We start from the raw sequence: 25,320 nt of genomic DNA, 5'->3' as shown, positions 1-25,320 counted from the left end.
GATTGGATTCTTTTGAAGGAAAATATATATAGATTATAGAGGGTGTAACACAAGTAATTGTTATTAAGGTAGATGTCACAATTATCCTCGCTAGTGAGAATGACTAAGAGTTTTCTAATACAAAGACAATTTTTATGTACTTGCAATATACATTTTCCCATTCTTTGAACCTTCAGTTTCATTTTACAGGAAAAAAGGAATCACGAAAGAGTAATAGTATATTATGTCATAAGGAGGAGAAGTGTCACTTTTCATGGCGAGCTTGTGTTTACCAGCCGAACGGAGTGAGGCGGAGTGGAACTTGCCTACATAGAAATATATCAAATGGATCCTGTGTTATCAAATCTCGAACTTATCCAATAGTATAGAAGAAGTTGCTTCATAAAATAGAAGGTAGAATCAAACAAAATTATTACATCTCGTATGGTTACTATTTACATTTATTTTGCAGAATTGTTGAACTCTCCAGGGTGAAAAAAATCGAAAATACTACTGTAGAATCCACACATACGTATTTATATATTTAATAACTGGATTGGATAACCAAAAGGTTTGAAATAACTAGAAATATTTTTGATGAAGAATATTGTTTACAATGTTTTCTTTACGGATAAGTTATCGAAAAGCATTGATATATTTTAATATAACTAACCTAACAATTTTAGCATAAATATCATCAGTGTTCAGAATGAATTATTGAGAGAATTATTATTCTCATCAACAATATTAATGCACTTATATTTTTGATTACTAAAGAAGAATTACTGCAATTGTGCTGATATGTGATTTTATGAAAATAAGAGATTTGTTTTGATATATTCTATTAATTTTATAATAATTTGAAGATTGAATGAACTCTCAGTCCATATTTTTGAAAGTACAATAATTGAAAACTTTGATTGTTACATTAGAATGCATAATATCTTCCTGCATTGAATGATAATCCAGGTATGAAGTGGTTACGTTTGTAGTTCCTTTGTCAATTGTATTTATAATGGGAACGTTCAAAATTTGACTACTTGATGCAGGAATATAGCTAGCCAAAATTTTAGCAATATCCAGTTTTTTCTGTGCTGCAGTTCTACATAACTTTCAGCAACAGAAGAGCTCTTCCATCCTCCATGTCATTTCAAGGATATTATATTTTCTCCTTTATTTAGCAGGTCAGAGGTAGATAATTATTTATTGTTATGCTGCTCAACTCGATTCTTCTGAATGCACCAGAATATCTGATAATTAATATTACCTGCAATTTTGTCCCAAAATTATGTACATGTCCTGCCAAAATTCAGATGAGATAAAAAGATAAGATGTGATAATATTGAGGATGATATATATATCTTGACATCGAGGAATTCAGAAACTTTTCAATGTCTTCAAATTCTAAAACCTCAGATTTTTTTGGAATATATTTTCTTGACAAAGATTTCAATAAAGGTTGTCATTTGGAATAATTTGATTTCGAAAATCAATATTATGTTATCGGTTGAGTATACAACAATACATAAATAGGTTTTCTCTTCCACAAATTTGACCACATAATTTTCAGGAATTATTTTCTCCATTTTAGGTATCTCATATATGCCTTGTTTATGCAGTTGTTTTGATTCCGCAATGATACATACGATTAGTTTATATCCTAAAATATCATCGACATTTGGCTATATGCAGGTCTTATCACGCCACCAGAAACATATTAAACGATCACCATAGTTATCTATATCATATTGGTCAGTTTCCGAAAAAGACTGATTTTCTCTCTCAATTTCTTCTTTATTGCTGGTTTTCTGTGTATTTTTAGTTTTTTTTCTGGAAAAATTCTCTACTCTTCTTTTTTCTGCACTGTCCCTCTTTTTCAATTTTTTTCCGCACATTTTTTTCTCCTGTGATATATATGCCTTCTTGCATTAACATCGAATGCAACTGCATTTAATTTTTTCCTCTGTTATGGGTTATTTCTAAACATTCTGATGAAAAGAGATATTTTCATCTCATGATATTCTCTTAATTGATGTTTTCTCTATGGAATCTTCTTCTGGACATTTTGGAAATGGTTTCGTGACGAGCAGTTCATTCAATATTACTAAAATGTACAAATTAACTTAGTCATAGAACCGAAAAAAAGAAGAATCTCAGAATGGGATAAAACAAGCTCGAAACTCTCATAAACCTTAATTTTGGCATTCTCAAAATTGCCCCAAAAGTATCTTATAATATCCTGTCATATATCTTGAGATATAGGTTGAGGTCACTCAATTAGTTTTTCGTATATATCTCGCTGCATTCGATTTGAACACCATTGAATTGTACTATGGAATTCTCTATGAAACATACAACCATATTTGGAATAATGCTCAGCTAAGCATGGTATAATATGACGTTAATTTGTAATTGAAACTCGCATTAGAGACCTCCCAAAAATCCATCAGCTCAATCAAATATTTCAACGAATATCTGCCCTCCAAAAAAATTGTATGAATAAGCAATATATCATGCTCCATAATCAGAAACAATATTGATATTTTTCGCTACACATAATTCGACAATGAAGCTAAATAAACCAGTGCAGTTATCGTTCGTTCATCACGTGTAGAGCTTCATTATATCAACCAACTGTATTAGCAAATTTGAATTTGGTTGATGGAATGAACGAAAATATTGTCTCCCGCTCCAGAATAATTACTGACAACAATATTTTGCAACTGCATTGAAAGAATGGTTGTGGTTAGCATTGAAGATACAGGAAATCGGGATAGCATTATTTTTCAGCTTGTGGGATGCTTCGATTTCAAGTTACTGGAAGACGAAGACGTGGAATAAGAAGATTGTGATTCATGCCCTTCTTATCATTAATTTTTTGTAAAATCCTACGAAATTTTTAACTTTAGAGTTGTCTGTCGACTAGAACTCATAATAGGATGTGTTCTCAAGTATCTGGAGAAATTCGAAAAGGCTCTAACTTGGAAGCAGTTAACCGATATTGGTGATTTTTGGTATGTTTCTTGAGAGGTATTCTTTCCGGAATTCAGGTTCCAGGTGTGCGACGCCAGCTTTCAAAAACAGGGGTGGCCGGATTTTTTTTGGGGTGGCCAAAGTGAAGCGAAATTATAGTTCAGCTAATCTTGTAATTATTTTAGCTTTAGTATTTCAAATTTTAAGAGGGAGCCAGCAGAATTTCAGGGGGTTAAAAAAAGGATAAAAACTTCAAATTTATGGGACAAAAGAGCAATATATTTATCCTTTTTTTCCATTTTGGAAATGAAAGATTCAACTCGAGTTAAAAAAAGTGGATTATATTATTCACTGCACACGGCGTCGTGTCCATGAAAGTGGTTGTTCAATTCTGGTGATGAAATATTTCTAAATTGATGCAATGCGAAAACCAACGTATAGAGTTGTTGAAAATTGATAGAACATAGTTGTTCATTCGGGTAGCCATTTAGGTACTGAAAATAATTTTCAACAATCATTTTTGTGCTACTACAAGTTTAATAAGATGATATTTCACTACCCCTTTCCATTCGAGTAGTCCATAGATCAATAGAGGTTTAACCCATATCAAGAACGAACATTCTCAACAGATGAGGGTCGCAGAATCCTTTCAAAAATTTAAACCAACGGATAAGCCTGCGAATTTTTCTCATTACATTGTCGACCTGATAACTCAACATCCAATGTGGGTTTATTATGATACCCGAATATTTTTTGAAATGTACTTATGACATGTTGAACGAATTTCAGGTAATGAAGAAGAGCTAAATGGTAGAATCTAGTTTTGTTCTTAGTTATTGTAGGAATCTTGCTATCTAGAAACTGAACTATATCTCTGAAGTTCGTTTCTAATGTATTCCTATTTTTTTTCAATTTTTATTATCGTAAAATACTGCAGTATCATTCGCAAAAGCGAAAACCTTCCCTTATTTTTCACATATTCATACCTAATCATTACATTTTTTCAATATTCAAATAATTATAAGATATGAGAGCATGTCAATAACGTGTGCCACCAATTCCTGAGAGTATTTTGGCACCTGGATTGAGTTGCACTCAATGCAAGTCGTATGAATTAATTTTTTCAGGACTGTACATCGAAATGTGAAAGGGTCCATGTGAAATATATGTTTGATCTTTCCGCTAGGTGTTGTGATATCCGAAACAACATCGGTTATATGGTTTATAAATCATACAAATTTCAACCCGTGACAGGAAAACAAGATGGAACGTGTAGGTATAGTCAACGCTGGCGTTAGCCACTACAAATATACAACAGCATCCAATGGGGAATTTTCTCTCTAATGAGGACATGTAAATTACGAAAAAATATTTTTCCCTCCGTGAATTGGCAAACCTATCTGGGTGTTGTAAGTGAGCAATGTTTTTGGTTTTTTAGAAGTTAATTTAAACATCAGCTGACCCTGTAAAACAATTATCATCGACGTTGATATCCTGATGTTTTTATTATTTGAAATGTTTCAAGTTTGATCACATATTTCAAATGATTGAACATTGTATAAATTAGATGAACAAATTTGACTGAAGTCAAAACAGGTGCTTTTGTGCGCTTGTTCAAATTCGCATACAAACAAAATTACGTAGGTACCTATATAAATATTTTTGCTTCGATATAATTTAGAAAGTTTTTTCACACAACCTTGTCAAAACTTCTTGATTTGTGACAAGTTTTGACTACATGAAGTGACGTGATTCTTAAGCTGAATTCATACTAGCATAAGTTTCTTTAGGAAACGAAAGAGCATACCAAAATAATGAGACGGATTTGATGTCCAAATTAGAACGATTATTATTTTTCGACTGTATAATTTTAGCTTGAACATTTCTTTATTGTCAAATCACCTTCACGATACATTGCAATAAAGGACAAGTTCCAAAATTCGAATGGTTAAAGTGGTCATTATTTCTAAAACTGCATAAAGGGCGAACACAACTTTTCTCAGTTCTTCAGTGCACATTCATTTTCATTTCACTACTTATGCAAAACGAAGTTCACCGTATGAAAAAAATATTCGGCCGTCCTCGAGAAAATTTGGGTTAATCACCCTGTATATATCAAATATTATATCAATATTACACTTTTTTTTTAATATTTGAAGTTTCTCATAATGAATTCTCGTTATCAAATAAATATCTCAATAAACCAAAAAATAAAATTTGATTTTCGAAATAACCTTATTGAGTTGAGTTTGTAAAACGGTGTGAAAAGCGATAATTTAGAATTGATCATAATGTAACAATAGTTGGCTTGGCACAGTAGAGTACAGAGAAGAAAGGAAAAGGGTCAATTTTAGGGAAATTTTCATGGTTACCGTTCGAGTTTTTATCAACAGTAAGAGGATCGTCGATTTTGGTGTCTCAGTTGTAATTGAGGTTTGTTCAATTTAGTCAATTTTAATGTCGTACCCTTAGGGAGAAACGGTACAATAATATTATAATAATAAGTTGCATTCATAGTTATGCATGTAGCTTATTATTATAGCTTTGCTTCCTGAGGGTTCGACCATAAAATTGACTAAATTTCCATATACACTGGCCCAATTATAACGGGAAACATTTCCTAAACAAAGTTTGTGTGCTACATCCTTCTGCATAAATTTAAGTATTGTTTACTGGAATATTATGAATCGATACACAATAAAAACACAAACACTGACTGTAAAAATTAAATATTGATACGGGAAACGTGGAATTTTGCATGAAATGAATGGCAGGTTTGGAAGTTCATGAACAACAAAATGGAACATCAAAATCTTTTTTTCAAATTTTTTGTAGTTCCTATTATTTGTATATTTTTGAATTGTATGTTACACAGTAATTTGTCTTGTACCCACACAAGTACTCAATTATCTCAAATTTATTGATATTATGTACGGAACAATATTTTGTTAGGTTCCTTCAAATCTTTGATGATTTTCATTTGATAAAAACGCTAGAATGCATAACATAATTTCAGAACATAACACAGTGTAGGATATTTTAACTTCTAAGGTTTATATACATGAATAGATTTAGGAAGTTAGTGTGAAGGGGATAATGTATTGTCATTATAGTGATCTAATAATGAATTTTCAATTTAATTCGAAATTTTCATAACGAAATTGAATAGGAATAGAAATAGGGTGAGGATTTATGGTAATCAGTGCCTTATTCAATGTTACTACTAACATAATAGCTATACTACTATGTTACTAGTATGTCGTTCTCTTATCGAAAAATAATTTTACCTAAAATCCTTATAACGGGTTTGTTTTGAAAAAATATGATTTGTTGAATGTGTAGATGGCGACCAGCTAGGCACATGTTAAAAGATAAATGATGATGATGATAGGTTGGAAAAGAGGTTATAATATGTGTTATGACTGCTGAAGATTGAAACGCAATTGTGATGTGACTTGTGAGTAGTTCCAATACAACTCTGTAGTTTTGACCTGTGCAGACGTTGAATATATAATAAAGTGAAAATATTATTATTGAGAAACGCCCCAGCTCCCCATTCTGTACTATAGAAACTGGCAGTTAGTGCTGAGTGCAAATTCCACTGGATGTTCATTGTGACTCTTTCAGTATAACTTGTTCCAACGTTGCTACGTAAATATGTATGGATATATCCAAGTGTTTTCCAATAACGAGGGAGCTGTATTCTAGTTTACTCCAACATAACATTACATTTCATTTGTTGTCATTCATGTTAAGGTTTAGGAACAAGCGTAGTGTATTTGTGTAATGAAAATTAGATATTCATAATGCCAGGGACATTTTATCGAAGTATATTGATTGTGATATTTTCGGTGTAATGGGTTATTTAGAGAATTATTTTGTTGATAGATATTTGTTTGCTTCAGTTATTCTTTTTGCTTGTTTAATGACAACTTTTACTTTAATTTTTAGGGCGGCTCTTGAGGGTAGGGTGGAATTTCGTTTGTTGTTTTCTTGAATCCAAAAATATTGTCAACATTTAGTGTTTCTGCTTGAGTAAAAGTAAATATCATGCATTTTTTAAATTCTAGAGCAGTTTCCTCACACAACGTGAACTAGGTGACGATGTCTTGGCTGATTCCAGCGAGAACGAAGACGAGGCAGTTTTGTATTTCACGAAAATTTGTGCTTCTGAGAAGGAATTGATTCCGTAGTGAGTCTGTCTGCCCGAGAGGTGGCTTCATGGCACGCTGTGCCCTGCTTTTCCGCCCTCACAACTCGCTTGCGCTCTCTCTTCCTCCACGAGTATGCCTTCGCACCTTCTCCTCTGGGGAATCGTGGGTACTGACAAGTGAGTGTGAAGTGACTCAGTTATGGGATTTGTGCCACATTATAATGCGGCCCTAAAGTGGGTTTATTGGAACCGCCGCAGTACATCATATCCACCACTCCACGATGGAGTGGGAAAGTGTATTTGGCAAATATCACTGGATTTCCAAACTGATGATTCCACCTATGGTCTCGGGATCAAACACCGCAATCCCCAGAGAGAAACTCTAGAAAGACTTACTTTAGTTTCTATGTTTTGTATAATCCAAATGATTTTTTCTTTATTTTTATAAATCACTTCATTTCGCCAAACGATCTAAATGACATGACTATGGGATGCAGTATAGTTTAATAGCCTCAGGCAGTTTACCAATACTAGGATATTTTGACTGCGAGATTAGTACATCTGTAGTACCTGCTTGTATCAAAAGATATGAATAAGAGCGTCTTTCAAAAAAAAAGGATAACATACTAAATAAATAAATAAACTTTTTTGCGGTACTTTGGACTCTTTTTTGACCAAATAGATAGATAGATTTAAAAAAGGAGGTTCCGTTTCACTGCGACCTAATTGTTCCTCCCATCTGGAGTTCTGATGAACTCCAATATATGGTATGGCTTCAAGGAGGCTAATTCCTCACTCCTATAAGTTTCGTGTCCAAAGCAGGTTTTGCGTTGGCTAGCGATGGCGAGGCATTCCGTCACCAGGTGATCCGGAGTTTCTTCCTCCTCCCCACAGAATCTGCACTCGTTATTTTCTGTTAGACCCATTCTCATGAGGTGTTTCCTAAGGGGGCAATTCCCTGTGAGGAATCCAGTGAGGAGGTCTAGCATATTCTCATTAAGATTCAGAAACTTCTTTGATCTTGTAGAGTCAAAGGTTCGAAGAAACTTTTTGGAGTGATCCAGACCAGGAAGATTCCGCCAGAGTTTTTCTCTTTTGGTTACCTCTTTTTCCTGAAACTCTTTCTAGTAGGTGCATTTGTCTACACCACAGAAAGGTTCCGGGCCGATGATAGGAATTTGTGCTCCTTTTCTGGCAAGTGTGTTGGCCTCCTCATTCCCTCTGATTTCAAAGTGGCCGGGAACCCAGACTAAAAAGACCCTGTTATTCTTACCCATGTCATTGAGTTTTCTTCGGCTCTCCAAAACCATCTTAGAATCGATGGTATGTGAGCTTAGTGCTTTAATTGCAGCCTGACTATCGGAATATATCGCTATGTCACATTTCCGATAGTTTCTTGCTATGTTGATTTCTACACATCTCTCTATTGCAAGTATCTCTGCCTGAAAGACACTTAGACAGTGGCCTAGCGATATCGAGCATTTGGTACCAGACCCGAATAGAATAATCCAGCGAATACTGGGATTGTGGACTCCTTTTCCCATTTTGGCCAAATAAAAAAAGGTGAATTAGAATGGTGATAGCATTTTTAGAATTATTTTAGTATTGAATATGTTATATATATACCATTTGCGAATATTTTCAGATTCGAATCTCTCAAACTGAAGAAGTCTTAGTTTTTTATGATACGCAAAAAATGAATGATTTTACCTTGGTTATTCTGAAGTAATGAATAAACAGAAATGAGGGAAGTTTCATATAAGAAAAAAACGTTCATAATTTTCAGCTGGTCTAAATGAATTCAATCAAAGAACCAGTTTTTCCTGAAATGTTCATCCACAACAAAACATATTTTTCAACAGTATCTAATGGGCTAAAACACTCACCGCAATGTATTGCCAACCATTATTGACCCTTACTAATATCGCTTCTTCCTCTATAATATACGCTATCGTTCCCACGGGACTGATGGAAGTCATTTTCATCATGGCAGCCCTGTCTTGGAATGACACAGCTCCGGGCACAATTTGCCTGGGTAGATCATCTTCCTTTGAGGTGGGAGGAACGGGTGTCGCTCGACCTGAAATCAGGGGTGATAAGCTCAAACGAGGGCAGGGATTGTATATTAAATATTTGTGATCCTATCTAAAGGTTCGATTGATGTTAATTATAGGCTATTCACTTTAGGCATGAAATGACGTCATGAAACGTTTCAGAGCACCGTTGTTCGACTGTGGATTTTGTATCATTTTCACCATGAAATCAACTTAAAGAATTGATTGTGAAAATTATCTCATGCTATGAATTTATTAGTTCGAAAAACTGTGGGAGTTGCATGATAGTGCATACACTGTGTCCGTAAAGTATCGAACAAATACATTTTAGCTAAACAGACGATATTAAGAAATAATCCTGAAACATGTCGATTTTTGATTTTAATTTACCATATTTTAAAATAATAATCTAATATACAGGGTGAATTACTTTCGAGTAACAACGTCACCGTCATTTTTTTTTAAATGGAACACCCCTATTTTGTCTCAATTTTCCGATTACCCTAGCTGAGCTGATTCCAAAAATGTATCACATGTTGATTCTAATTGGTACAGGGTGGACAAAAATATAATAGTTTCGTGTGTGCTCATAAAGAAACGCGTAACATTCTTTATGAGTTAAATTAACAATATTATCAAAAATACTAATTGAATAGCGGCAATTGGTTTGAATGTAACACCCTGTAGTTTGTTACATTCATTACATGTTTTTAAATTGATAAGAAATAATTTCTTTCATATTCTGTCTGCTAGACCACAAGTACCAAACATGTTTGGAAACAGCTCATTTTCATTAATCTAAAAATGTATTTTTGATAATATTGTTAATCTAACTGATAAAGAATGGAATGCGTTACTTTATGAGCACACACAAAACTATTGTATTTTTGTCCACCCTGTACCAATTGGAATCAGCTCAGCTAGAGTAGTCGGAAAATTGAGACACAATGGGGGGTGTTCCATTTAAAAAAAATGACGGTGACGTTATTACTCGAAAGTAATTCACCCTGTATATTAGATTATTATTTTAAAATATGATAAATTAAAATAAAAAATCGACGTGTTTCAGGATTATTTCTTAAAATGGTCTGTTTAGCTAAAAATGAATTTGTTCCATACTTTACGGACACGGTGTTTAACTGTTATCAAGCCAAGAATTCTAGAAAAATGGAATGGAAACTTCAAATTCGAATTATAATCAGAATCCAAAACATCGTGCATTGATGGCAATATCATGGAAGATTTGTGAACGTTCAAGCAGTAACAAGAAGTTTTTAGTTGGTACTAAAATCTCTATAGTTGTGACGTCATTTCTCACCTGAAGGAAATAGCCTGTATCTCTCCTAAAGCTGGAGAGGACGAGTTTTCCATTATTCACTGAATCTTACTAGCCCTTTAAATAGACATTCTTTTAACCTTATTTTCTGTGAACGCAACAATTCGATTTCTACATGTCGAGGGGCAATCATTCGCTTCATCAGGAGAAGAAGAAAAAGAATGCAAGAAAAGTGGTTGTCGATCGATGAATAAAATTTCGTACGTAAAAATTGCCTTTTCTTGACAATCATTTTGCTTATAAGACGACCGAAGTATTGTGATCACTTTTGTGATGAAAAATTGATTGGTATCCATTTCAAAATTTCCTCTAGTAAAATGCATTTCATACCAATCGGCCCCCCCCCCCTGGATATGACCTTGAATACATATGTACATATCTTTTTGTTCTATTCAACAGCTCCTTTCATCGTAATGTACATAATATTTGTATGAACTAGGATAAAACTGATTTAATTCTTTTCATTCATTCCAATAAAATATTCGAGCATTCAATTTTGAATGATGTGAATAGAGTTCGCCAATTTTTCTTTTAATTACAAGTAGGTTTATGGAAAGCTTATGTATTTAGTAATAGTGGTTAATTTTAAAATGACAAGAAAATCGATAGTTTCAACAATTTTTTACTAAAAGTGAGTTATAATCACTTTTTGATATCCAATTCCTCAAAACTTTACTTTCAAGTTGAAAATTGGTGCAACAAAATTGTCTGTTCAGTTTCTGTGCTCTCTTCAAATCTAAAAACAGATTTTCAAAATTTCAATAAACAGATTGTTTCAAGGATACAATCTTTTTATAATTTTTTTTTAATCCAGACCTGGATTTCCCTTGTGATCATAAGGGAATTCATTTAAGTTTTAAATGAAAAAGATTTGTGTCGAATATGAAGAAAATATACTGGGTGGTTCGCTAGTTATGACCTCAAAAAGAAATGAGCAAAATTCATTAATCACCCTGTATCTTGGTAACCAAGACAGTCAGACCCAATACATGGGGTATGTCTAGAATCACCTCGGTCTTCTCTATTCATTGTTAAAGTTTTTCCGTGTTACAATGCAACACTCTGTAACTAATTTGTATTACATGAAACCCAAGTTTTAAGGGCGAGTTGAAAATATCTTCCTTGAATTTTCATGTCAATCAAATATTGAAGCAAATATTTTATATATATTCTAAGAAAAATTAATATCATTCAAACACTAAAATTTTCATGGACAGAAAAGCTATTCATAAATAAGAATATCATTTAACATTTTATGATTCTCAAATACCCATAGGATCAAAGTCCATTTTTACCGAATTGCTAGGACATAACACAATAACTAATATCCTGACTAAGTCAACTGAAGGGCTCTAGACCATAAAATCATGAACTTTATGGCTATTTAATAGACTGTAATACATGTTTACTACAGAAATTAATGGCAATGAACATTCTAGACGATGTAATCGCATGAAAAGCCAGTTTCAGCTTTTCACCTACCCTAGCGATGTGTTCCTATAGGATTTGAACAACTCAAAACAACGGAATTTCGGAAAATTTGAATATTCCTAATGAAAATTAGTTTTCGATGTAAAAATTCATTTATATCTTTCCAAACATATCAAATCGAGATATTTTTATATGTATAAAAAACAATTTAAACAATCTCAGCAGTATACAGGGTTAGATCTATTTAGAGTGCCACGAAAACCGTTAGAAAGACAGGGTGGCCTTAATTATAAAAAAGTTGAGTTATTTAGGCATGAGTGTGTTTTCGATGTATAAATTCATTTATATCTTTTGAAACATATCAAATCGAGATATTTGTATATGTATAAAAACAGTTTAAACAATCTCAGCAGTATACAGGGTTAGATCTATTTAGAGTGCCACGAAAACCGTTAGAAAGATAGGTTGGCTTTAATTATAAAAAAGTTGAGTTATTTAGGAATGAGTGTGTTGGTGTGAACAGATCCGAAGTATCTCCATTGGTTCCCAAAATATCACGAAAAAACTGAAAATCGGGATTTTCTTTTCTTTTCTGTATAACTCATTTGTTTTTGGAGATAACTTCACGAAATTTGGTTTATAGTCCTTATCCAATATAGAGATACTAATGGTGTCTTCAGATTTTTTTTCCATTGTTTCAGGAACGCGATAGTCAAGTGATGATTCCACATAACAGCTCTTCAAATTTGCGTATCTAGACTCGATATTTCTGTAGAGTATGATACATTGTTGAATTCGTAATTTTTTCTTTATCACCTCATAACGAAAAACAATATGACGTCCATAAGAAGAAAAAATTGACTTTTGCGTGTCTGAAACAATGGAAACAAGAAAAAATCTGACAACACCATTTGAATCTCTATATTAGATTATCGGTACAAACCGAAATTTTATAGAGTTATCTCCAGAAACAAATGAATTATACAGAAAAAAAAAAATCTCGATTTCCAGTTTTTTCGAGATATCTCAGCAACCATTGAATATATTTTGGATCTGGATCTGCTAACACCAATACACTAATCCCTAAATAACGAAACTTTTTTGTAATTTAAGCCATCCTGTATCTCTAACGATCTCGATATCCCTGTAGTACCCCTATAAATAGTTCTAACCCTGTATATCTTACTCTAATTATTGATTATGTAAACCATAAAGTAGATTCAAAGAGTGATTAATTATCAATGGAAGAAGGAATGAAACAATAATGAATATGAAAAAAAGAGAGATACAATACAAACAATTCAGCATAGAACAAAAGAGAAAAGAAATAAAATAATAACAAAATTAACACAAACAATTCTAAACCAAGTGATTGGAAGAAATGACGTTAACAAATTTAGAGATATAACGAAAGAGGACAACCAAAAAATATAAACTTCCACGGATCATAATTGTGGAAATAAAAAATTGCATACGTACTGATGGTTAAAATGATAGACATAATACAAAAAGGAAAACCAAGGAGATTTAGAAACACAGTAGAGGTATGGAAAGATTCTAATCTGATGAAACGATTCGTACAAATACTAAGGATAATTTATATCGAATCCATCATTCTTCAGAATCCATACACAGTGGAGTTTGAAAAACCGTGAATAAATATAATTTCATGATATATTCCATGAAAATAAAAGAATAAAACGTTTCCCAGTATGCTGCCAACGGTCTTGTCGTTTCTCTAATCTGTTTCCAATTCCATTCTAACTCGTTTCATTTTTGGAAAGCATAAATTTCAACAATTCCTCATAAAATATCAAATTCAATTAATTTCAGATCTGTCATAGCCGTATTGGATATTGACCGAATATTGGGATTCCACATTTTTATTGGAATATAATGAACTATTTGTGTCTTGCTGGATATCATCAGAATAAGGTTCCTGGATATCTTATAATAACATCATATTTTGTTTTCATAAATATATGTATAGTCTTAAATTCATGAATTCGAATTTACGTTTCGACACTATGAAAATACACACATGAAATCTACAGCTAACTAATCTCACTTGCATAATTCTCTTGTTCAATTTGGCTTTGCTTCGTCACTTCTACATTCAGAGCGTTAAAGCCGAGAATATAGCCATTTGCATAGGTTTATTTGCGGTCTCCATTTTCATGGTTCGGCTGGCCCAAATCCTCCTTTCTAGGAGGAACCGGAATGCCGGTGAGAGGTTTGCCCTTTCTTCTCCCTTTGAATGGCAGATCTTCGCTCCGTCGAATTAAATTTCATATGTATTGTGGAATTTTTGCCATTACCTCGATCTCTTTTAAGAGGATTCATAAATAAATTCAGGTTTTGATGTTACAGGTCGGTTCTATTTATGAATTTCCACGTCTACATTCATTGATGCGTTACGATTAGTTCTATGGATGTTTCACAGATAAGTAAAATATAAATTTGCTATCCATTAGAGCTACATGAAGAGATTTATTCGCATATTCTGTGGTTTTCACTCTCTTAATTAGATACGGTAGAGTAAATGTACACTTCGAGTTATCAGCTTTGTGAAAGAAATCAATATTTCTTTCAAAATTATGCTTGAGTTTTCTATTTTGATAATTCGATGACGTAGTCAACAAAAAATTTTACTTACAGCTTGAAATTGTTATATACATGGTGGTCCAGATTTTATCGCAAATTTCTTTGGCGTTGCATCGAACAACTTTTTTCATGAAGAAAAATTCCTATAAACATATCCTAACAAGCTCATCCAATACGGTGTAATTATTATCCACAACATCTAGAAGAATTAATTTTTAAAATTTTCCCATGAGTGATAAATGAAAGTACAAAAATTGGCCTATAGTATTATAACGCTTTCAGATGGCATTAAATTCAAGATACTGAACAATAAAAATATAATTTTTTATTGTTTAGGTGTCTCACAAATGTCCTTTCTGAAATGTTCAATTAAATGCCATCTGAAAGCATTATAATACACTAGACCAATTTGTGTACTCTCATTTATCACTAATGGGAAAATTTTAAAAATTCATTCTTCTAGATGTTGTGGATAATAATTGCACCGTATTGAATGAGCTTGTTAGGATATAAAAAATTATTTTTTTTAGATTTTGTGGATAATAATTGCACTGTACTCGATTATCTTGAGAATGGTTCATTCTATAAGAAAAATTCAAGAAAATCTTTTTTTAATGAAGATCTGTTGATTTCAGAAATTCAAATTCAGAAATGAAACAATTCAATTAATTCAATGAAAATAATTAAATGGGGGTTTTTTCAATGAAGCTCTGTTGTTTGCAGAGATGAAACATTTTTTTGAAAAAATGACAGTGGTGTTATTTTCAATAAGAAAATCACACTCTTATTCCTACGCCACTGAATAAGTTTCAATATCTTCAATACCTAAAAATTAAAACAATAAATGAAATAACACTAGAGTTATGAGTTAAAAACTGATTCTTTCTTCAAAATTTAACCCCCTATATCGAAAACGAAGATTGATAGAATATATGTTTATAGGAATTTTTTTTCATGAAAACAATTGTTCTAAAGTTGCCAAAGTTATTGCATTAAAATCTGGATCACCCTGTATTTTTACTGTGAAATATCAATTAAATCGGACCTGCTTTAATGGAATATTGAAAAATTTTTTCAATATTCTGCTTGATTTTCTAAATATCTAATAATGGTATCAACACAAAATTGTGCACGAAACTTGAAGTTATTTTTCTGTATAGACATACAAAATCTCAACCTGATCTAGAATCACGGAAATTAATAATTTTTCTCCAAAATTCTATTTGAAGTTTCTATAATTGTGATGACGTGCTTAACAAGCTGTTTTGGAATGCTGGTTTCAGCTGCAAGTTAAACATCGAATAGTAATTGAGTTATTTGAATTCCCTATTACAAATATGATTAGCTGGAGTTTTACCCCGGAGTTCATTTTTGTTATTTCGATGAGTTTTCCATTTGATATATTTTGAAATCATTTAAATCTAATCTTATTGCATTGTTTGGGATTGAAATGTTGATTAGAATTCTCTAATGTTTCTTCACCAAAAACACAGTTCCAAGTTACTATAGCTAATGATAAAATAGTTCCAGTGGAAAAAAGAACATTTGAATTCCCTGGAATGTATCGAGCCTAAATCCATTTTCACCTGTTCCATTCCACAAAAGAGCAGTTTTATTGCGGATAGACTTTTATGCACAGACAGGAATGGCACTTGAAGTAATAAAATTGTTAAAAAGCACTCAGAAAGAATTCAGACGAATATTCTTGATATAGCATGAAACAAAGCTGTCTTCATCACTCAAATGCATCCGCTATTATACAGTTTGTAGGTCAGCTAAAGCGTGGAAAGCATTAATCGGGATATTGCAGAATGTAAAATTTCAAGATAACAATGCGACAACCCGCCACCTTTTCTTCTATAATGCGAGCAGGCCATGGCTATAAAGAGCTCCATGAATAACGAATAAAAGGCATAAATTTGGAGAACTCTTGAGGAGGTATACGTGAGTGATCTGTAAATATGAAAATCAAGCATGTAATACACCACAGCTTGAGAAAGAAGACTACCAATTTTCACGTTGTTAATTTTTGCTTTTATATTGACCTTTCACGGTCGATGGTATTTTTATATTTTTACGGAGAACGGAAGGTACGATTTTTTTGATTATATAACTCATGTTTTGATGAACCAATAGAATTCGTGTATTTAGCATAGTTATTGCGTATTTATAGGTGGATATATTGATGACGTGGTTTAATTTTTTCGATGTTTCACCTCCTACCATATTGGGATCATTTCCATAGTAATATTCTTGGACATTCGCCAAAAAAATAGAATTTAAGCACAGTGAAATGTCATTGAATCATCAAAATGCAGTGCTTTGGTGCATTTCAATATTGGTTTTAGTTATTGAAATTATTCGTTATATAATCGTAACGAATACCAACTCGAGAATACACAATATATTTAGATTATACGAACCTCTTCACTCGACGTAGTTCGTGAAACATCACGAGAGCTCTGTTCGAGTGGTGTTTCGCGAATTGCATCTCGTGAATCGGTGTATAATCGAATATTGTCTTTGCCCTAGTGATATTATAACTTATAACTAAATTTGATTTCTTGGGTTGCAACTACTGCTATCTTGATCTAATATATTTTCAGCGTTGCGGTGTTGTTATATAAAAAAGGTCTAACATTTGGTATTTCAAATAGAACACCCCGTATATTATCAAATTTTTCGGTTTACGATAGCCCATTGATTAATTATTTATGTATAACCTTCTTTGTCGATATATCCGTTATCGAATAATTCAAAGATTAAATTCATTTTTGTGCAGAACATGGTTTCAATTCAATCAATCATTTCTGTGAATAAAATCCTAGAAAGCTGAAATTCAGGTTTGAATTACCAATATCTCGTGTATCGTTTACGTGTAAAATACTTCCTTGAGCTCCGGTAGCTCGATTGGTGAGAGCGTCGGACTAGTGATTCCGAGGTTGCGAGTTCGATTCCCGCTCGAGGAGGGACTTTTTCCGGAATTGAAGAACTTGTCTGTCAAGCCACTGTATATATATTTCTCAATATATTGAGGGTGTTCTAAATTCTATCGAAGTTGTTGAACTTTTTTGATATGCGCCGTTACACCGCAGCGGTGGGAATATTTTAGATCGATAGAACATTGGTCCCCACCCATGAACAAAATTTTCAATGAAAGTCTTAGGTACCATCGACCGTGGCCCACTCGTATATTGTCGTTTTTCTACACTCACTTTAATCGTCTCCATATGCCTCAATTATTCCCCTTTTTCTCTTTGTGTTTTTTTTGTAAGATTTTCAAACGTGTTTCTCAATAAAACATATAAATGAAAATTTTTCGAAGGAAGTCTTCACACAAATCTTGTTCTGGCAGAATCCTTCAAATTTTGTTAGCCAAAATTGTAGAGAGAATGTAAAGAATGAAGTTAAGCTAAAGTTGAAGTTATATCATTCCTTATATTGAGTAGGTTATCATTAGTATAAAAATGTTCATAATCAAAATTGACCCAGAAGAAACGTTTGATAGAAACCCTTGTTCCTGGGTGTCCTGGTAAGAATATGACAAACGGATACCATGAATTAACGTCATCATGGAGGACTTGAAGAGGATTAAAACCACTTGATACGAGTCCTTTATGATGACTTTAATTCGATGTACCTGTTTTGATCATTTTTTCCGGGACACCTTGTATATAAGCCAGGTGTTCCAAGTATATATATAATTTTTCATAAAAGAAATGATTTTATGAGGATATATGACAACTCAAATCTACAAGTAATTGAAGAAATTGAAATGAGTAATTGAAAAAAATTGAAATCTTGTTACTCTGGCAGATCCATAGGATTGGTTAATATTCCTTTCGAAATAATACAGGTACGACAACCAGTAATCCAATATTCAGAATGTTTTCAAAAAAGTTGGTCGTAACCATAAAAGGCTATCAAGAGCATAAATAAAATCGAGGCTGGTTATTATCCCTGAAAAAAGTTGTACTAAGTCAAAAAATATATTGTCCAAGTTTTTGAACAATTATTTTACTTGAATTATGTGGATTGTTTCAATCGTACTATATCTTCAAAAACTATTAATTGGCAGGAAAAAAAAATTTTATTCTTCGTATAGATGAAGCTTGAAGAAAATTTCTATCTCTTCAATTTTTCTTCATCTCATATAATTCAAAACTAGTAAGCAATAAATAGTATTAGGGAGCAATTCAACATAATTATATTGATGCCACTGAAAGACTTGTTTCTTAATTGGACAGATGTACAGAGTTCCAAATTTCATCTGGAAAACTCAATCATTCTATCTCAACTCACTAATTTCTAACAAATTTTTGACTTAAATTCATAATTTCACATAATCGGGAAATATTATAGTGAAGGGTTAGCAAAAAGATTCTGATAAAATATGGATTATTTTCTAGAATAATATCAATCAAGTTCTAGTAAATTCCGTATATGTATATAATATTGGTTCAGTTTGAGTTTTACTCCTATTCTTGAGTATAGTTCGTAGCAATCTTCCAATAAATTAATATTTTATTCATGGAATAATAGTATCAAGTTCACCTGACTTCGAATCCTTCAATTCCTTCAACTCCCGTAGAGCCCTGAGCTCTTCCAAGCTAGTCCTTGATCCTTTGTGTAGCATGCGTGGAAATTCAATAACTTACAAATTATATAACAGTTCTATCATAACTTCAGTAATTAACGAGTACAGGGTTCATGAAAGTGGCATTTTCGAATCATAATTTATTCAAAGACCACTATCGTCAGAAATTGAAATGGGTGATCTTATGATATCCAAGTTCATTATGTATGAAAATTCAGCTATGAATCTGATGGAATGATGGTTATTTATTTATGCTGATGAATATAACAAAGGCCTATTATCAAGGACATTCTTCAGACAAAGCTACTATACATATATTAGTGAAATATCAAAATATCCTAAATGATATTCGAAATATGAGCAGTGCTAAGGAAAGCCATGTAATTCTTTTTTGAGACGAATATATTGTTTCACCATTCATTATTATTATTATTCACTGAATCGGTGTCGTTGCGGCTCTGTTAGCCTTCCGGGAACTGCGACCAATTGGATCTTTTGTTCTTAACCCTACCTATTCACACAAACCCAGGAAGGACGTTGATACGGTTAAGGAAACCGACGACATCCTTAGGAGCCTTGGCTATTACTTCGTGAGTATCCAGAACTGACTTTCCCATGTGAGTGGTTGTTAGGAGAGTCAGTCCCAGACATTTACACAATATGTGTTCGGGTGTTTCAGATTCCTTTCCACAGAGCCTGCAGATCTCATCGGCTGACTTACTCATGCGGTACAAAAAGTATTTGCAGCGACAGTGTCCTGTCAACAGTCCCTTCATTCCCTAAGCTCAGCTCGTGATAGCTACAAATGCTTCCTGATGGTGTAGGTGTAAGTCAGTGAAACCACTACAAATTTCTTTGCCTGAGCAAGACCAGGAGTGTTCCTCCACAGGGTTTTTCTGTTGCCCCACTCCCATTGCTGCTTTATATGTATTGGTCTTTTTCGAGCCCACAGAAGTACTCAGGACCAATAGGTGTTGATGTTTTTTTTGGAGTTCATCGGCTATTTCGTTTCCTTCAATACCACAATGCGCCGGTTTTCATCATTCAAGGCAGAGTACCTCTTTTGGAAAACTGTTCAAAATGGTAAAACAAATGTTTGTCAACTCTATGAGTACAAATTCAAAGCTGACTAGGTGGTTAGGAAAAATAGAGAGTAGTGCAAACTGAGATAACGCTGAAAGTGATCAAATAGCAAAATATACGAGTATTCAATAAATTTCATGAATCAAAAACGGAAAATTATACATAATATCTTCAGTAAAAATTAATTAAATGTTTTTCTCGAATATAACTTATTAACTTGTATCTTTTTGTTTCAGGTTTTTTGATACCAACTTTTCTACTTGTGATAAGACAACGTGTAGACTATTTCCAAAGTTTTTGTATGAGTAAATGAAAATTTTTTCTATATCACGTCCTCCATTCATTTCCCGTCCCAAAAATTTCTCGACACTCACCGGGTCTTAGATTGTAAGTTGTCTCGCCATAGAATGAAGATCCTGGTTCACCTTTGGGACCCTGAACTGATGTTCCTGGTGGTCCTGGAGGTCCAGGTGGTCCTGGTGGACCCGGAATGTAACGCATTATGTCTTCATTACCCCCACTAGAAGGCCCAGGAGGACCTGGAGGACCTGCAGGGCCAGTTTTGCCATCTCTGCCTGGGGAACCGTCATTTCCTCTTTCGCCCTTGTCTCCTTTACTCTGGAATGTGAAAAACAAATTTGTTCATTCTTCATTATATTAGGAAGTTGTTATTATGAATTATGAATTATTGAAGTATGTTAATTTCAGACTTGATGGAATCTACCCGAACCGTGGTATAGCACATGAACGGCTGCTGAGCAGATTTAAGGTCGATAGTCTGGATATCGTCGCACCCATATGGGTCTAGTATTTCTTCAGAAAATTCTTTGCTCAGGGATGGATTGTCCCTTCTTACTTTCTCTGATTAATTTACATGTGCCAAGATTGCCCGTGCGTGTTTCGACTACCTTTTACCTTCCTTTTCCACGCACTAATGTACTTCTCTTCTCGCCTCTGTACCGGATATGTCAGAGCTACCTCTTTGTTCAGGATGTTTTTGATATCTTCGATAGTAGACCATCTGTTATAAGGAGGACTACTCTTGGATCATAGTCTGATTTAAATTACAAAATGTGAAGCTAGGTGTGGGCATTTCTTATCATTATTTTTTTTGTATAATCATTGTATAGCTCGCACTTGGCTTCAATTTATTTTGTTTTTTATTTTTCACATGGAATGTATTTAGTTTAATAAGGTTTCTTTTCTTTGCCCATTCTGTAATTGGCTTAGGCTGTTGAATGGTGTAATAAATAAATAAATACATAAATAAATAAATAATCAAAATTGATATTTGAAAAAGCAATGACGGGAAGTTAGGAATTTTTGGAATTCGTCATTCATGCGCCAATTTCTTCAATATTATACTTAAAAAAGTCAGTGGTCATCAAGGGCGCAATTGTCGCTTTGAGGACAAGTGCTCGGAAGCTGCTGACTTCACGTCAGGGCTTTATAATTTTGATGTCAACAATTTTACACAAGGCTTGAAACTCAATCCGATCGGGTCTGTCATCACGCAAATATTGGGTATTTCTCTTCCAATATTCTTCGTGAATTTTATACGATTGGCGAGGTCTTCAGAACATTTTAAATTGAGTTCAAAATTGTTATTTTATATTCAAAATCTCAATTCAAATGGTTCTGTTGTTATGCAATCATAAGGTAATTGATATTTTATCCGAATTGTCCTTGGTCCTGAAGATGCTATCAACACGAAATTTTGCATGAAACTTGAAATATATACAGGGCATTTCTGAATTGAGGGTAATAACGAAAATGAAATATTCCTTGAATAATTTTAAAAAATACAGCTTTGACATGCGTTTTTAAATACAGGAAGGTTAAGAGGGATTACCACCACTAGGCTTTTCGCGTATCAGTCAAGCTTTGGTACCCATTAATTTCCCCTTTTATGCTTCTGCAATGCCCAAACTTTGTACGGTGTACGAAGTTGTACATTCACTTCATCTTCTTCTTTTTTCGAAGGAAATAAGTAGAGAGCAGCACTGTACGACGGTCAATTATTTATATTCATGGTTTTACCTTTTGATGATTTTTGGTGGGATTATTTGACGAATATTTAAAAAATTTATTAGTGCTTTGCACTAAGTACACATCATCAATTTTTCTGTGGAAAATGAAAAGTTACCAAAAATTTTTTTTTCATTCGCAAATGAAAATATTCACTCTCTTACATGTAGATTATTGTTCATGGTAATTATGTCAAAACCCATAAAAATCGGTGATTTGTAAGAAGAATTATCCTTAATTTCGTTTTGGACGTAGCAGTCTCGTGGTGGTGTTCTCTCTCAAATCAAAATTTTCTTCATAGCCTCTGCACAAGATATTCAACCGAAATTTGGCATAAATACTCCATTTTGGAGTTCGCATCACTCGATTCGATAAAAAATTTAAATAGTGGCATTTCTTCGGTACCCGTTTTATTCCGAGTTTTTTTTCCCCAAAAAACTTTCTTCTTGTTGAACTAAAATACATTGAAAATTATAAAGTCTCGAATGAAGATGATATACTCTATATCTTTGAACATAATTATGCGGATTATATCTCCAAATTTTTTTGGTAGCTTAATAAAGGGAAGAGGAAGCTTAGCTTCATCGAAACTATGCTCGTACCATTAGTTTTGATAGCAGTGTTGCCAATAGGCGGATTCTAATATGATTTGCGGTTTTTTTGGGTCTGGCGGTTTTTTTTTTCGAATTTTAAAATATTTTGGATTTTTTCGGATTCTTTTCCATTCACTGATTGAGGCAATAGATGTCAGGCCGGTTTGAAAGATATGGATTTCTTCAAATATGGTTATCATATAACATATAAGTTACTCACTGAGACACTCGGCTCTGAGGCATATTGCTTTCAGGGGCTTCTGCATCCTATTGACAATGCTTTAATGTGATGAAATATGTTGTGATGTTGATTCATTATGAATCAAGAAATGTTTTCAATCTGGGTTTCATTATGTGCATTAACATTTCCATTTCAACTCTTCAAGGGTGCAATCCAACAAATATTTTGTTTTTATTCTGTACTATTCACGTCCATTAAATTTTTTTGATGAATTGCTCAATTTTGTTTCGATTGTAATAAACTGTTAGAAGTCTTGTAATTTTTTTTTCCTGCATCAGAAAAAAGTTCGTTCAGGACAAGAATTCCAATATTTCATTATCTTTTCGAATATTGCGCCTTCGCTATTAATCTTCTAGAATCTAGATTCAAAATCCTGTAACTCACAATCCATCTACATATATTGCAGGAACGTATAGACAAACCATCTCGTTAAATATTAACGCTAGATGGCAGCCCCAACGAAACCATATTGCAAATAATTTTAAATTAATATTGGGCATTTGTTGTGAACCAGAATGAGCCATTCAAATTTTTTTTTCAACTTGAGCGCATGGAAAATATCCAATTTTTCGGATTTTTTTCGGATGACGCGGATTTTTTGATATAGAATTCGGATTTTTCAGTGTAGCATTGGTAACACTATTTGAAAGAAGCATTGACGAAATAGCATTTCGACTCAAATTAAAATCGATTTGAAAGAGAATACCTAGTCAAAAACATTTACTATTCAAGATGTGATTTCCTTTTTGACTTCGATATCATATTCAAACAACAAAGTCCCGCGAAGTATAAAATTCGTAACTCGTGATAATCCTGATCTTAAAATTTTAACTTCGCAGTTAAAAGGATTCTTGACCTGCAATTCGTTCCATCTTATCAAGTTTCACGGTTGGAACACGAAATGCCACTTTCATTCTTTTTCCATTAATCAGTAACGGGAATATGAATGTGTAACGAGAGGAAGGAAAGCGCTGAAATCAAGAGAATTAATATTTCAGATGGGATAAGAGGGATAGGTATCCATTTCGAAACATGCATTTTTTAAGATAATGAATTTTTCGGAATGATCAGAATCGGAACACCTGGAATCAGGGAAAGTTATTTACTCAAATGAATGGCATCGGTTATACGGGGTGGTTGAATGTAAGATTTTTGATTTGGACTAAGAATCTCCAAAATGATTGCAAATCAGCTGTAGTTAATGTTCTCATCACTGCACTATAATCAGTATTTCAATTAGTTTGACTGTTTTTCAGAATATGAAAAATTTAGGTGAGAATTTGTGAATTCTTTTTGATTAACTCATTTTATTTGTACATGTTTATGTTTTGTATTCCGATTCTTTTTTGATATTTTTTTTCTGGTCCTTGAGTATAATTTCACCTTTCTGGCAGTGGTGTAGTCGGTTTTCACCGGATTGGTGGTGAACTCTCCATAGGTTTTTTGATCGTAGATTGTAATGGACACTGGGTTGTATTCGTCTAACAGTGGCGACGCTAGCTTTCAAAAACAGGGGTGGCCAAGAGGGGGACCGGATTTTTTTTGGGGGGACCAAAGTAGAGCGAAATTATAGTTCTGCGAATATTTTAGCCTTAGTATGTCAAATTTTAGGAGGGGGCAGCAGAATTTTAGGGGGACCCAGGCCCTTCCTGGCCCCTCCCTAGCGTCGCCACTGTTGTCTGAATACGGATTGTAAGATTCGGGATTAGGGAACAAGGCTCACGAGATCAATTTTTAATCACTCAATCAAAAAATTGAGACTTGACAATTAGGGATTCACGCCTTGGTTTGATTTTCAAGCTACTTGGCTTGAGTTTGACTTGATTTCAAGCCAAGCTCAATTGCAGAAATATACTATGCCGTGCGTCGCGTGCATATCAAACTCAAGAAATATCAAGTAGCTTGATATCAAGTCAAGCAATAAGTATCTAAAATCAAGTCAATTTAAAGTATGTAATTTTTAACGAGCTTGATTGTCAAGTCAAGTAGTTGGTTAAAATGACAATCTACTTGGCTTGATGAATCCCCACAGACAACTGTTTAAAGATAAGTAGCTGTACCAAGAAATTAAATGATCTCACTGTTTACCAACAAATAACATGCAATTCCGTTCCAAAAATTTTTTTATAATATGTAATTTAATTGATCCAAAAATATTTTGGGGTTCTTAAGAATCAAAAAAAGACGTTCTTTTGGAATTCGAGTACAATAAAAACATGTTTAAGATACATTATCTCGCCAAATTGCA

At 33.3% G+C, this 25,320-nt stretch overlaps 1 protein-coding gene across 7 annotated transcripts in view; it reads right to left on the bottom strand.

Annotated features, from left to right (window-relative positions):
- The window catches only part of LOC123674247 (collagen alpha-1(XV) chain), a 457,507-nt gene that overhangs the window by 30,230 nt on the left and 401,957 nt on the right, over positions 1–25,320 (bottom strand). For 6 of the 7 annotated variants that reach the window (XM_045609182.1, XM_045609184.1, XM_045609183.1 and 3 more), the window contains 3 exons: positions 20,585–20,828; positions 19,085–19,153; positions 8,992–9,185 (listed from right to left, as the gene is read on the bottom strand). In XM_045609182.1, coding sequence (XP_045465138.1) covers positions 8,992–9,185; positions 19,085–19,153; positions 20,585–20,828 — 507 coding nt within the window. The remainder of the gene's footprint in view (positions 1–8,991; positions 9,186–19,084; positions 19,154–20,584; positions 20,829–25,320) is intronic. The other variant, XM_045609186.1, reaches the window with a different exon arrangement.

Source organism: Harmonia axyridis, chromosome 2 (genome assembly GCF_914767665.1).
Source record: "Harmonia axyridis chromosome 2, icHarAxyr1.1, whole genome shotgun sequence".
NCBI classification, from domain to species: Eukaryota; Metazoa; Arthropoda; class Insecta; order Coleoptera; family Coccinellidae; genus Harmonia; species Harmonia axyridis.
This window is presented reverse-complemented; position numbering and strand designations above follow the sequence as displayed.